Below are 13,962 nucleotides of genomic sequence, written 5' to 3'. Positions count from 1 at the left end.
ATATTAGTTTACAGAGGGAGTATATCATACTACTTCTCATGGCTAGACGAATGAATGTACAAAGTCAGGGCCTGGACTCGTAAAGCGAGAGCCGGAAAATGGCATGAACTACGCCGTCAGGGTTGACATTGCAAATAGGGTCTACATGTGCATGCAAATTCAATCGTGTCGACATCCTCTGCTGCCACATACTCAAGGTGGTGGATGTATGCAGTGGCGGATCCACCATTGGGGCGAGCTGGGGCGGCCGCCCCGGGTCGCCGGTGGCGAAAAATCGAACCCCCGTTACATATCATTCCTCCTCGTTTCCTCCGGTGAGCGATTCATGGTAGCGGAGGCGTTGGCGTTGTTCTCCGTTTACTAGATGACCCGTTGCGCCAATGGCGCAAAGGACAAGAGCAAGCCAAGTATTGAAAGAGTACACACAAAAATATTTAGAGACAGATTGAAACATGTGGAAATAAAAATTGTTGCTGGCAATGTCATGATTTTCTCTAACCAGTATAAACATACATAAATAGTCTTCTGAAAATATTAGTAGAAGGGCAGTTGATTACTTATATAGAACAAGTGATCACAAACTTCCCCACAGAGACAGTAATGAGGTCTAAAGTGTACACGAGTGGAAATGTAAAGGCTATACATATCTTGCTCAGAGCAATGCCAAAAGGGGAAAGATACTGGATCGATTGATACGAAATAAAAGGTGGCTGCTGTTGGTTAGGACATATAGACTCAAGGTCACCAGAAACTATCTTATGTAGTATTCAGGCACTGCTCTGACTTCATGCCAATATAGCGTAACCTCTGCGTCAATTCTTCAATGCTTGCATTAGCTACTACTTTAGTTCTTTTGATAAAATGGTTTTTACACCAGTAGCAGCACCCCTAAGATTAGCAAGTTTCCAGCAAAAGGATCACATGAGAATCACATATCTGCCTCCTATATGAAGAGAAACAGAAACCCAACAAGATGATATAAAGAAACAGAGGTATCAAAACTGTAATTGCTATAAGAAAAGAAGCTTGATTGCACAAGGTTTTTTATTGCTATAAGAACAGAAGCTTGGTTACAGTGTGATAAAAATAACAAGCACATAAGATTGGAACAGCAAATAGAACACAACATAAATAAGCAGTAGATATACCAAATCTTAATACGTAGCTAATTTAACTATATGGCTAATTAGTTTGCATGTACGAAGCAAGTTACTTTTGATGCAACAGGAAGAGTTGCCTGTATATGCTAACAGGAAAAAAATAAAATGTATATTAGATTTTGAAGGTAAAATGATGTTTTATTGGGCCTATGATCAATTTGAATATAGCTGTGGCAGAAAAGATAGTTTGATCAAATGGCATAACATGCATCGTGTGAAGAAGAAAGCATTTTTGAGAGCCACAGAGAAGGATGCTTTGGTTGTCAAAGAAGACAAGGTAAAGGATGAACAAGAGGCGGCACGCCATATCTTATGTTGAACTGGTTGGATGTAACAGACTATGAGTCTTTACCTCTTGGCTTTAGCCTGTTCAGCAAGAATGTTCTTTGGCTCTTCGTAGCTGCAGCTTCAGTTTCCTGACCAACCTGTTTAGTTTGCTGCTATTAAATATCATTGTACAGGAAGCATGGTTTGTGCAAAAGAGGAAAGTTATTTGCATATAAAACATAGGCATGGACACTTGACACAGCTTAGGTACTCTCTCACTGGTACGCACTATAGATAGAACACGCTCGTATATTTTTCAGCTACTTGGTTCGTTGGTGTTAGAATTGCTCTTTCTTTTAGATAATCAACGTCAGAATGTCTAGTAGGAACATCTTTGTATACAGCCTGAACAATGGCATCGATTTTGTCACCATTAGTGTGTATTAAAAGCTCATCAGGGATGGTTATCCAAGATGGATCCGACTCCCCCTCACGGGCAACAGCAGGCAACACGAAATTAATGAACAACAACAAGATTCAGACAAACAAGCAGAAGCATTAAAGCAGTTGACAGGAGCATTAAAGCATATATTATTTTAACATTGTGGAAATTGCGCATAAGGCCTGAAGACCATAGTTAAAAAAGGCGCGCCTAAGTGAGCGCTTAAGCGCGCCTAGGCTCCAGGCGTTGGAAAAACGCATTGCGCATAACTACGTTTAATCTATGCATAACTGCGCATAAGCATGCGCTTTGGTGAGTAAAGCACAAGGCGGTGGCAAAATGCACAATTAACGCCTAACGCTTTTTTGAACTATGCTGAAGACTGAATCAATTCAGCATTATTGGTCAACTCCTACCGTTGGTATATTTTAAAAAATTTCAATACATCTGGTCTCGGCAGCTTATATACCAGTTAAAAAGCATGATCCATTATGGTCTTAGTAGTAAGCAACTCGGATAGAAGCATAGGCTAATGTGAGGCAGTTACACATGCCGCAAAAGCATACTAAAGACGGATGTTTTTCACGCAAGCTATATTAGTAGAGAAACTATTGCTCAGCTTTGTAAATCGTAACCATAAAAAGGAAAAGGAAGCCTATGAAAAATTGCATTGCAGCACATATTAACAGAAGGAAAATCAGACTAAAATATAAAATCCTATAACTTAGTCCTAGAATCCTTTCGTCATTTGGGGGGATGTATAGCATGGAACTGTAGTCTCGAGAGCCTGATCAGTATGAAATCTTTCAACTATTTTGTTACCCGTGTCAATATCCCTCAGTTCCAGCGGCAGCAATCAAGAGTCAAGAATAAATCAAATTGGTAATTAAACAAATGACAAATTTAAGCTCCAGTTAAGTCAAGCATATAAAAAAATGCCCCTGAAGAGTGTGCAGTAATTTGGGGGGATGTATAGCATGGAATTGCAGATATGCCAATGGGGAGTTGTAATTCAGAGCATCTATGAATAAAGAGTGTGCAGTAAGAAATGAAAGCACTATGTATACTCAGGGTCGCCGGAGACATGCATTGAAGGAAATATGTGCATTATACCACCATATTTCTTGGCTGACTCAACCAAGTCACATACTTTCTCCTGCTACCGACGTCTGTGTTCCTACAAGGGGAAGAAAAACGTTCAACTATTACCACTCCACTTTCAGTATATATACGGTGCCAACAGCTTGGCATAGAACCTAATGTTTTTCTGTGAGTTCATGGATCGGCCATTGGGAAAATATTACAAGGTGGAGGCAGAAGGAGAATAATCAAATAGCAAGACTGTACAAGAAAATAAGCTGCAACTTGCAACTCATCAAATTTTATTTAAATTTACAGGTCATATTAGATGCATAGGAAGCACAGGTAAATACAGATGTTCAGCTTCAAGCCACTCATCACATATAGGGGACCTCCCTTGCTATGCCCAGACCAACAAAAAATGAACTGTCAATACGACTGGACTGACGAAATGAACTATTGAAAGGGAAACCTACTATTTTTTTGCAGAAAATTTTCAATTTGACAATGCAAAAAGTAGTAAACACCACAAGATGTGAGATTTTTTCCCGTTCCTCAATCAATAGCATCTTCAACATCGAGAGTAACGATCAACAACCAGCTCATGTTGCAAATATATTTCAATTGAACAAAGCAGGCTACATCCAGCAATAACTTGACCTAAGTTTCTACTCTTGACCTTTTATAGTGCTCGTTTATGCCATGAACAATAAGGAGTGGAAATTAATATATGCCGAACCAATATTTCGGAATTTGTAAAGGCCAAGTAATTCAACAACCTAATGTTTCCTGGTGAGACACACCATTCATCCATAGCAGGTTAGGCAAGCAAGCTTAGTCTAACCTACTGCAATGGCTGCTGCTGTACCACGAGTGTCGGGGAAGACGTCTAGGGAAGAAGGCGGCGGCGCGAGAGGCCGTACAACGAAGAGTTGACGAGCAGTGGAGACTGGAGATGCTAAACGGCGCAGACTCGAATGGGGCTCGAGGAAGGGGAGGATTGGTCCTTTGTGCGCTAGGTTTTCGGGACGCATTAGTGCCTTTCGTGCTGGACAAAATAACTTGCAATCAAAATATGTATAACTTTACTCCTGAGCCTGGCCAGCATTAATTAGCATGGCCCTTTTTGCTCATATTTGGTACGTTTAGTCGGCAAACCTTTCAGAAATCGTATCTGAAAGAGACTGCTACCATGTTTTGCTTGTTATCGCAAAGAATTCAATCCATAGTATGCCAAGAATCTATGAAAAAATTGCAATTGCTCCGAAGAATATAATACATTGCAGAAATAAAATACTCTATCAGAGAGATGGCACGCGAGGTAGTAGGGACAAGAGCAAGAACTAACTTTGAGAGGAGATGGGCAGACTCTTGCGTCGTGCTCTGGCTGACCCCTACGCTTACGCTATGCCTCATGTATCCATTCCTCGTTCCTCTGTGCTGTGATAGAAATTCAGAATGACAAATAAAAGTATTCTTAGATTGCAGCCTTAATTTATTACCCTTTAGTAGATGCACATTTGATTGATTGATTCCGAAGGAAGAAGATGGGAAATATGCATATAGCAAGGAATAGTAAACAGATGTTCTTTCAAACTTGCACAGCTATTTGTTTTTTCTGTAAACATGCCAATCTACTGCCATCTCGCTGGCCTTAATTTCTTACCTTTTCATAGATGGAAATTTGATTTTGAGCAAGTAGAGAAGCAATATACGATAGCATACATCAAGAAATAGTAGATGAATATTCTTTTCAGCCTTAATTCTTTTCAGCATATATATAACCATTGGTTTTTCCTGTAAATACACTGATGTACTACCATCTCATTGCAAATTATGTATTGTGCCAAGGAAAAATCATTTTACTTTCGAGCATATATATACGATCATACGGTAGTCACACGTATAAGCAGCACCACAAAAACAAACACGACACCCGGAAAAACCAGGAATACAAAGGAATTAACGCGATAATAAGCAGTAAACAAATAGGGTAGAAAATTGCAGCGCTTAGGGAAGAAGGACAAGGACAAACCTAAAAAACTATCAAAAGGGGTTAAACAATAACCTGAGAGGGTGAGGAGGCATGGTGCAGATTTGGTTCTCTGAAATAAAGCATTAGCAATTAACAAAAAAAATTCATCACACATGGCCAGAGATATGAATGACCAACCTATTAAAATCTCCTTCTTAAAGCTTGCAATCCAGTAATATAGGTAGCAACGATGTATTCCCGGGCACATTGAGGGAGGAAAGGAGAAACACATGGTTTGTGAGGAGAACGAACAACTACAGTCATGAAGGACCAACGGATCTGACACGTACCTCAACCAGCTTGCCGGCGGCGCCGCCTCCATCACGAATCACGACGGCCTCCTCCATCTCCCCAGCAGCTCAAGCCCACCGCGACCAACCCGTTGCTCCCTGTCCTCGGCACCTATCTCCCCTGCCCCTTGCAACTTATGGCGGCATTTAGAAAGGAAGTACACATTGCAAGATATAAGTGGAGCAAAGGTATCATCGTATAAGCACAAACATGCTGCAAGATGGCACTAACCCAGGAAAGAATTTTTTATATTTAAAATCACGAAGAATCATAGCAACTATTTTTCTTTCGTAGCCCGGAAAATCCTGTAGCATCAGAAGCATAAGATTGGGCTGTTGTGCTGGTTCAAACAGACAATATATATGTATGTGTTACACCTAAAAGCAGCTATCCATATTACAGAGATCAAAATACTATTAAATATACAATGCAACCAAATGATACTACAATATGCTTGGCGGCACTATATCTTACCATTGTAATTCAGACTTGGTTTCAAAACAGTTTTCCCTACAGCAAAGCAGCAGTCTGGTCGATGAACCACACACTCGGAAGATAGCAAGAATGAGTCTCACAATTGAGAGCAGTTCTCCATATGTCATCTACCAGAGCTACAAGGACGGTTAAGAGAATATACTGGTCTAGAAATAATGCAAAGAGGGGTCATGAAGAAGGTATCTATCAGCAGTGAAAACTGAACCCGACAACTATTTTATTGTGAGTTGTACTATATATGTATTTTTAATATTCCTGTTAATACAAACCAAGGAAAGTGTGTATACTCAGATTTAAATTGTAAACTAAAAGCTGGAACGATATGAGCTAAAACTAAATAAGGAACATGAGATGTCACATGTATGAAGCTAGCACGTGTTAAACGGTTGATACCAACAGGCAACAGCCAAAGTAGTATGCAGTGTTATTTGTACTTGGTAAAGAAGTTAGGCCCTGTTTGGTAGCTCAGTATTTTCTATGTATTTTAAATATACTATAGTTTTTAGGAATACCATGGTTTTAATTACTGTGACCTGTTTGACAACCACAAAGAACTGTAGCATTAATACTGCAGTTTTCCCAAAAACATGGTATTTTCTCTGCATATAAAAAAGAACCTCCGACCTCTTTTTTCTAAACCGAGAACAAGAAAAGAACGAGTGTTATCTCCCAACCAACCAGTCACTGACTCACTGCTGCCTGTCGTCTTGGTCTGTGACCATGGACAAATCAAAGAACGACAAAGGAGAGGAAAACGGCTAGTAGTTTAGCAATTCAGCAGTGGAGTAATCTAGCAATTCAGCAGCACCCGAGTTTTCACGACCTCGATTTCTTCTTCCACCATCAAGAAAGCCTTGACACAAACGTGTTCACGTTTAACAAAACCCTATTAATAGAAATATTCCAAATTAAGGAAAAGTAATCATGGTAAAATCTTAATGCATGAACAATTTGAGATGTTGAGCATACTGTTTGCTTCTCAAAGAGTGTGCCAAGATTGATGCTCTGGGGATAGAAATCAACTCGAATGCAGCAACTACTATCAGACTTTCTTCACGTCTCTCGACAACAAGCTGTGCTGGGTCCTCGATCGTAGCAAACAATGTTACCAAGTCCATCCACCACATTAGGACACATACTGAGATAAAAGGGTAAGAAGATACTTGCCCTTTCCATGGCGTAGGCAGCATCAGTTAGCATGGTGGAGCTGTGCCATAGGGAGGGTGCTGGATCGGAGACCCGTGAGGCTATTCGTGAGCTGGGTGGACTGGCAGCTCGCGTCGGCATGGAAGCAAGCAATGCTTCGCGGGCGTCTCGCCGTGCCGCGGACGTGGCCTTGACGAATCCGCTGAGCATTAATTTTTCCATGACCATGAAAAGATAAACATGAAGGTCAGGCATAGGCTATAGTTGGATGCATATAAAGGACGATGCCTAACAAAGATCTAGTACACTTTGTTCTGAACCTAATCGATTGGTGAGCCGGTCATTACTGATCCAAACTGAAGGTATGACATTACAGAAGCATAAATTCAGAAATCGAAGAACTCAAATGTATTTGTTCAGTTCAAGGAATGTGCGAGTTAAAATAGACTGCTCCTAACGAAGTTGTTGGTCCCACTTCTACCATCACACATACATATGCCGATTCAGCGCAAATAGAAGGCAATCCCAGCATATGCAAACCCAAAACGTAAAGAATCAAATCTAGTACAGAGAGAAGGATACTCGCTGGGAGTCGTCATCGTGCACCATCTATAGCCGCCGTCACCCACCTGCCGAGGCCTCCATCCGCTGCATGACTGCGCGAATTGCCTCCTATTTTGCCACAGCAAGGAGGAACCAGGTGCAGATGTCGTCACCCACCCGTTGAGGCCGCCATCCTGTTAGGCGATGGCAAGGAGGAAAAGGTGAAGCGCACACAGGAGGCTGAGTGTTTTGGTGTGAAAAAAAAACAGAGATAATGAGAGATGTGGAATGGATCTCACCGCCTTAAACTTGAGCTCGTGGACCATCCGTCCTCTGCTGCTCCGCCTTGCCTTGACCACCTCGAGCACCCCCTGTCTTCGTCCTCTCACCTTCTCGAGCAGATCCATGACCATCTCCTTCCCCTCCCACCTCAGCCCTCCTTACCCTCAACTACACAGACTCGGCTACATCCCCTCCTCGGTGACCTGGAGCGAGGGCCTACGAGATGAGCGGCACCCAGCCGCCGGATCTGCCTCCCCTGTGCGATTTGACCCGGGGTGGGCAGCGCGCTGCAGTTGTTTGCCGGAGCGGGCGCCCCCGTCCTCGCCGCCGCCGCCGCCCACGTTGTGCTCCTCGCCCGAGGACGGTCAGGACTTCCTCCAGCACGAGATGCCCCCGATGGACACGCTCGCCGGCATCGCCGAGAAGTAGGCGGCTGCCGGAGCGGGTGCCCCCGTCATCGCCGCCGCCGCCGCCCACGTCCTGCTCCTCGCCCGAGGACGGCCAGGACTTCCTCCAACACGAGGTGCCCCCGATGGACACGCTCGCCGGCATCGCCGAGAAGGAGGCGGCGGCGGCCAGAAGGAATGAGGGGGTCGAGGAGGAGGCGGGGATTGGGGAGGTCGAGGGAAAGAGAAGGCAAGGGATCCAGGAAAGAGGCTACGCACTATTTCATTCTCTCCATCGCACGGACCCTCGGCCACAGGCCCGCCCATCAGCGACACAGGCTAGGCAAGGAGCGAGGTGAAAACGGACGGGATTTCCAAAGGTTGGACGCGTGGATAGCTTGAGAATGGCTGCCACCCTATCATCATTTATATGTTCAATGCGTGACTCTATCGAAGGGGTACGTCAGCAGTTTGAGGGAGGAAGAGATTTGGGCTGGACTGCAGAACTGGGCTGCGTTACTGCAAGCCCAAATGCCCAATCGACTGGTCTCCTCGTCAAACAAAAAAAATCCCCAATCGACCCCCTGTCGTTCCCCAATTCCCCTTACGACCTAGCCACTGCAGCGGTGCTGCGCCACCGCCTGACGCTGCTCCGCGCCTCCGTCGACGCTCGGCGCCCCGCTGCCTCGCGACCTCCGCCAGTGCCGGACGTCCCCGCCGCTCCGTCACCACTCTGTGCGGTACCGCCGCGGCGCCACCCCCCGCTGCTCCGTGCTGCCGGCTCCATGCTGCTGTTGTCTCCTGTCTCAGTGTCTGCCGCCTGCAGTGATGGATTTCGAAATTTCTGATGAAGAGGCAGCTTGGCTAGCTGCTGAAGAAGCTGAAGCTGAGGCTGGGGCTCTAGCTTTGGTGCCAGCGGTGGCAACGGATGGTACAGGCAGATCAACCAACCGGAAGCGACCACATGATTCCAAGAACAACGATCACCAGCATGTATCCTCTTCAGTTCTTCTAGTCTTCTTTGATATGTTCAGTACTGGATATGTTAGTTGGATAGGAACAGTAGACTCGCAGCAGGACACTGAATTTTTTTACAGGTTGAAAAAATCTTTGGATTGCACACGATATGTTAGTTTACTAGTGTTTAAGACATGTTTTATACTTTTGTTATTGAATATCGTGAGTTTTGGTTGAATAGAGTTGCTTTTGTACCGAAATTTTTTTAGACCGTAAGTGTTCGCCCCGGCTAACTTCAATTCCTGGGTCCACCACTGGATGTATGTGTCGTGAGGAACGCCGTTTGAGATGCCCTAAGGGCATCTCATGGCCGACTGTCGTTTGTTTGAGGAACATCGTTGGAGATGCCCTAAGGTCATATGTGTGCTATTTTTTAATATATTTTTTCCATATGTTTGAATGATCTTGCGATAGTTAGTATTTAAAACTAATAATATTCTATTTAATTGCTTATTGTTTATTTTGTTTTATTCCTCAGTCATCATCATGTCTACTAGTCGCATTTTGTTTAATCACTAACAATTAAAAATTCAATATATTTTTAAATATTATGTGGAATAACATATTTGAAGTGATATAACTAAGTGAAAGTATGCTTTGATTATATATTTTTCTATATTATTTTCTCTGTTATATGAATTATAAAGAAAATATGCCCTATTTTCATCTCCTCACGGCCCCCTCGAATTCCCGGAGACATCTTGTTCCTTTCCCAGCCGATTTGAAGAAATTGCTCGACGGATCATTGTCGCATGTTCTTCTTGTTGCTTGCAGACCATGAGTGGTTGTTCACAAATCCGAGGCTCTTTAGAAGAGTTGTCCTCCATGCAAGCTCGTTATGCACTCTTTGGGAGACGACTACTCCCTCCATCCACATAGGTAATTGCCTTTGGCTCCTAGATGCATATGCACCAATTGTCGAAATACACATTTCGAAAACTTGAAAATTTTGGAACAAAAATCCCGCGTGTATATCCGGACATTTTATGTGCGTGCACAAGGTTTCAGTGAAAAACGACATTTTTTGTGGCTTGTGTAAAAAAGATAATTTCTGATGCTTCATTCTAACTATTCACGAGACATTTCTTTATCTTTGTTACACAAGCCACAAAGAGCGTCGTTTTTCACCGAAACCTTGTGAACGCACATAAAATGTGCGGATATACACGTGGAATTTTTGTTCCAAATTTTTCAATTTTTTAAAATGTGTATTTCGACAATGGGTGCATATGCACCTAGGAGCCAAAACGCCGCTCTCCATGGGCTTAGTTAAGTGAAAGTACGTTCTTGTGCATTACCGATTCAACAATTTTTGCTTGATGTTACTTCACTCTGAAGTACTCGTGGTAGCAGAATTTCGCGATCTATGTTTTTCAAAAAAAAAAGAGAGAGAGAAGAATCTGCGTTCTATGGGATAGCACACCTCAATTCTTCCTTCGGTGTAAACTAATCTCCATCCTCTAAAATCTATGAAAATGACGCAACCCTCGAGGCCTCGACTAAGATTTTAATAAACAACTAAAATAAAGGCATCAAATCCATCTTCCGACAATCCTGGTCAGAGAGTTCTCCGACGGATTGTGCCCGTATAGTTTTTCTGCAACTTATACAATTAGTTTTCAGTTTTCAGTTTGTATTTCTCCTTTTGATCGGTTTCTTGAGGTTGTAAATAACTTTGTTTGTCTAATTTATTACTGCAAATTGTCAGGCCGGTTTTTGCCTCAAAAATGGAATGTTTTATTAGTAGTACACCTCTAAGAACACGAGTAGGATTAGAACAAGGAACACGAGTAAGCCAGTCTTGGCGCTTGGATGGTCGCATCCCCCTCGGGTCATTGCCAAGTTTTAGGTGGTCCATGTACCCTTCTCTCGGCAGCGATGCAAGCCGCGAGATCCGAGACAAGAGAGGCATGGCACAACTCCACATCCGTTCACGTACCCGGCCTAGAAAACAACACGCGCAGCTCAGGAAGGAACAGTCAGCAGCCGGTGCTCGTTCCTCAAGCCGTCTCTTCCACCACACCTCTAAACAAGGTTAGCATGATTTACTACCTGTAGAACCTTAACAGTACGATCGAATGCCAAGCACGTACCAGTGATCACACACGCGTGAACCAGATCAAATCACCCATATCTATCTAGTGAAACCATGAAACGAGGCGACACCCAGGATTTAGGGCACATGCACGCAGAACCGGACAAGGTGTGGCCCTGGCTGGCAAGACTGCAACTGCAAGAGGGCCAGGTTGCTCGTAGGTTGTGCCCGCGCGCGCCGAGCGGCTCGTCGTCTTCCCGGCCGCGCGCGCAGCGTAGACTGGACACTGGAGTCCTCCTCCTGTCTAGGCTGCCGCTGCCGCTGCTGATGATGCTGTGTGCACTGTTGACTGGGGGCATGGCATGCAGATGCAGTGCAGTCAGACCATGGTCCTCCTAGCTAGCTAGTCCTGGCCGCGCAAAGGACTTGTATGCAAGTAGCGGCGGCCATGATGTAGTATCTGGGTTGGGACGCAGGCAAAGTGATCTAGATTAATCTAAGCACTTAGAGTACAGTGGTTAGCTAGTGTAGCAGCCTACCGGCCGGCAGAAAATGATCTTGCCATGCCATCTCGCCGGCCTGCACGCGGCGAGTGTGACTGATTCCGAGACACACACACACACACACACACACACACACACACACACACACACACACACACACACACACTACGCGTGTGTTATCGGTCACCATTAACGGTCTGAACTCTGAACAGACGAACGATCAAAATTCAAAACGACAACATTATTGCATATGATACGGCACCTCCGTTGAAGACTTGACAGGTCGCGGATATCGAGCTTGTATGATCAATCAAAACGTACTATACAGCAAGCAATAAATCGATGGTTGATTTTGGCGCTATGCCCGCGGGATGCGACGTTCCTTTGTTCTTACTATGCCAGTGCATACGTTGGCCTTGCTCCGTGGGAGCGAAAGGAAGAGGGACAGAGGCGGAGCAAAGGTTCTCCCTGTCCGCAAACATGTCCCCCTGGTTCTTCCATCACGGCCGCGTGCACCAAGAGGCGCACTGTAGCCGGCCGCATGCAGTGACGGGCACTATGCAGCGTACTGTTCCGGCAGAGCAAGCAGAAGAAGAACTCGGTTCGCCACCGAGCTAGCTTACTGTGCCTGCCGCCGTCCTGCGTCAGCTGGAGGTGCAATGCAAGTACAGCCACAACATACAAGCTCCTCGAAGAAGAGAAGATTTCATTCATTCATTCATTCACGCGCAAACAAACCAACAAACAGACAAACAGGCGAGGAGGAGGAGGAATTAGAATCATCATCATCATCTAGCAGTTCATCACTAGGATCGAAACCCATCGGCTGATTTCTCTTCCCCGAAAACAGATACAAATCAATAGCCAAGGTTATTCACAGCAACAGCAACCGTGGTATGGTCGGTTGCAGAGAAAGCTAAAACGAGAACGAAGAGCAAGAAACTAACTGCTGCTAGTATAACTCCTACTGAGTACTTACTAACTAGTATAGTAACTAGCTAGGTAGAGAAGGTAGGAGATGAAATGCCTGGCGTGCCCCATGTATGCCATGTCGCCGCGGATGATAGGAATGGTGGTAAAGCTGGCCGGCTCAATTCCTCGACCGCCACGTCACCGCCGTGTCAGCAGCAGCTATCCTCCACCGCCGGGGGACGTGCACGGAGGAGGAAGCCGGCGGCAATGGCCGGTGCCACCCGGGAGCGACCTCGACGACGATGCATCGGGTTCCAGCTTGACGACGGCGTGCGTGTGCACGGCAGGGCACGGATGGAACCATCGATGGTGTGCAGTGGTGGGGCGGGGGGTGGTGGTGGTGGCGGTGTGGCCTCACCCCGGCTTTACTACAACTTGACTTCGGGGAGCAAGCAAGGGAGGGAGCAGTGCGGTGCGTATCAAGGAGGGGAGGGCAAGAGGAGGAAATGGCATGGAGCCCAGCCCTGCATGGTTATGCTGCTGTCTCCGGCCGGCCCGGTGGTGACCTCGGCCGCTGTGTGTGTGCCCGCGAATTTATGTAGCCTGCTGCCTGCGCAACGCAGGCTCATCGGAAGACGCACACGCAGTGCAGTCCCGCGACTCGTCATCTCGGTGCCATGTTCCGCAGCGCCGTTGTCTTTCTCTTCCAAGAAAAAGAACGCCAGTAATTTTCCAACAGCTAATAGTACTCGTATTGCTCATGCGGAATGCACGTCCTGGGTCTCATTCATGCAGACCAACGAATAGTGCGGTGCAAATCCATTACTGTCAAGAAGAAGAAAAACAGCTAATTAATTCCCAGGCATGCGTGATTGATCCATTTGAAACAGCTACTTATAATAATTCCCGGTGCACCTCGCGCTCACTCATTTACAAATCGCTATCCGACACGTCACATTGCACGCAAAGGAACAAGAATGCCCCAAGAATACTACTCCCTCGGTAGACTAATATAAGAGCGTTTAGATCACTACTTTAGACTAGTCACAATGAAGAGTAACATACACATACCCCTAAACTATGTTACTACCTTAATAATGGATAGTAACATAAGTGTGACAACATGCAAAGCTTCATTTATTAGATTATAGACTCATATAGCATTGAGACATGTGATGTTACAGTAACTAAGTTACTAGTACTACATCTCTCCTCATTAACTCATTGCCACATAAGAAAATTTGCTGAGTTAGACTCGATGTTACTATCGAAGTTACTCCACTATGGCTAGTCTTAGTAGTCTAAAAGCTCTTATATTAGTTTAAAGAGGGAGTACTACTGTGCTACCATAATGTGTACAACGATACC

General features: G+C 45.0%; 1 protein-coding gene across 21 annotated transcripts; it reads right to left on the bottom strand.

The window, feature by feature from the left end:
- Nucleotides 1-457: 457 nt before the first annotated feature.
- LOC119323885 lies at nucleotides 458-8,410 on the bottom strand. Of its 21 annotated transcripts, none has more exons than XR_005156585.1 (10): nucleotides 7,759-8,410; nucleotides 7,546-7,653; nucleotides 6,740-7,118; nucleotides 5,275-6,656; nucleotides 5,123-5,145; nucleotides 4,985-5,054; nucleotides 4,298-4,389; nucleotides 2,983-3,046; nucleotides 1,513-1,585; nucleotides 458-943 (listed from the first exon to the last, which is right to left on the bottom strand). XR_005156585.1 is itself a non-coding variant. In XM_037597604.1 (10 exons), the coding sequence occupies exons 4-10, from the start codon at nucleotides 5,304-5,306 to the stop codon at nucleotides 918-920; spliced, it is 342 nt and encodes a 113-aa protein (XP_037453501.1). In that variant the 5' UTR covers nucleotides 5,307-6,656; nucleotides 6,740-7,118; nucleotides 7,546-7,653; nucleotides 7,759-8,410; the 3' UTR covers nucleotides 458-917. The 21 variants fall into 21 exon arrangements, 4 of the variants coding, with proteins under 4 accessions (XP_037453501.1, XP_037453499.1, XP_037453500.1 ...); XR_005156590.1 differs by having other exon boundaries at nucleotides 4,298-4,384; XR_005156588.1 differs by having other exon boundaries at nucleotides 5,018-5,054.
- Between the last annotated feature and the right edge of the window lie 5,552 nt (nucleotides 8,411-13,962).

The sequence above is a fragment of the Triticum dicoccoides genome, chromosome 6B (assembly GCF_002162155.2).
Source record: "Triticum dicoccoides isolate Atlit2015 ecotype Zavitan chromosome 6B, WEW_v2.0, whole genome shotgun sequence".
Taxonomy (NCBI): domain Eukaryota; kingdom Viridiplantae; phylum Streptophyta; class Magnoliopsida; order Poales; family Poaceae; genus Triticum; species Triticum dicoccoides.
This window is presented reverse-complemented; position numbering and strand designations above follow the sequence as displayed.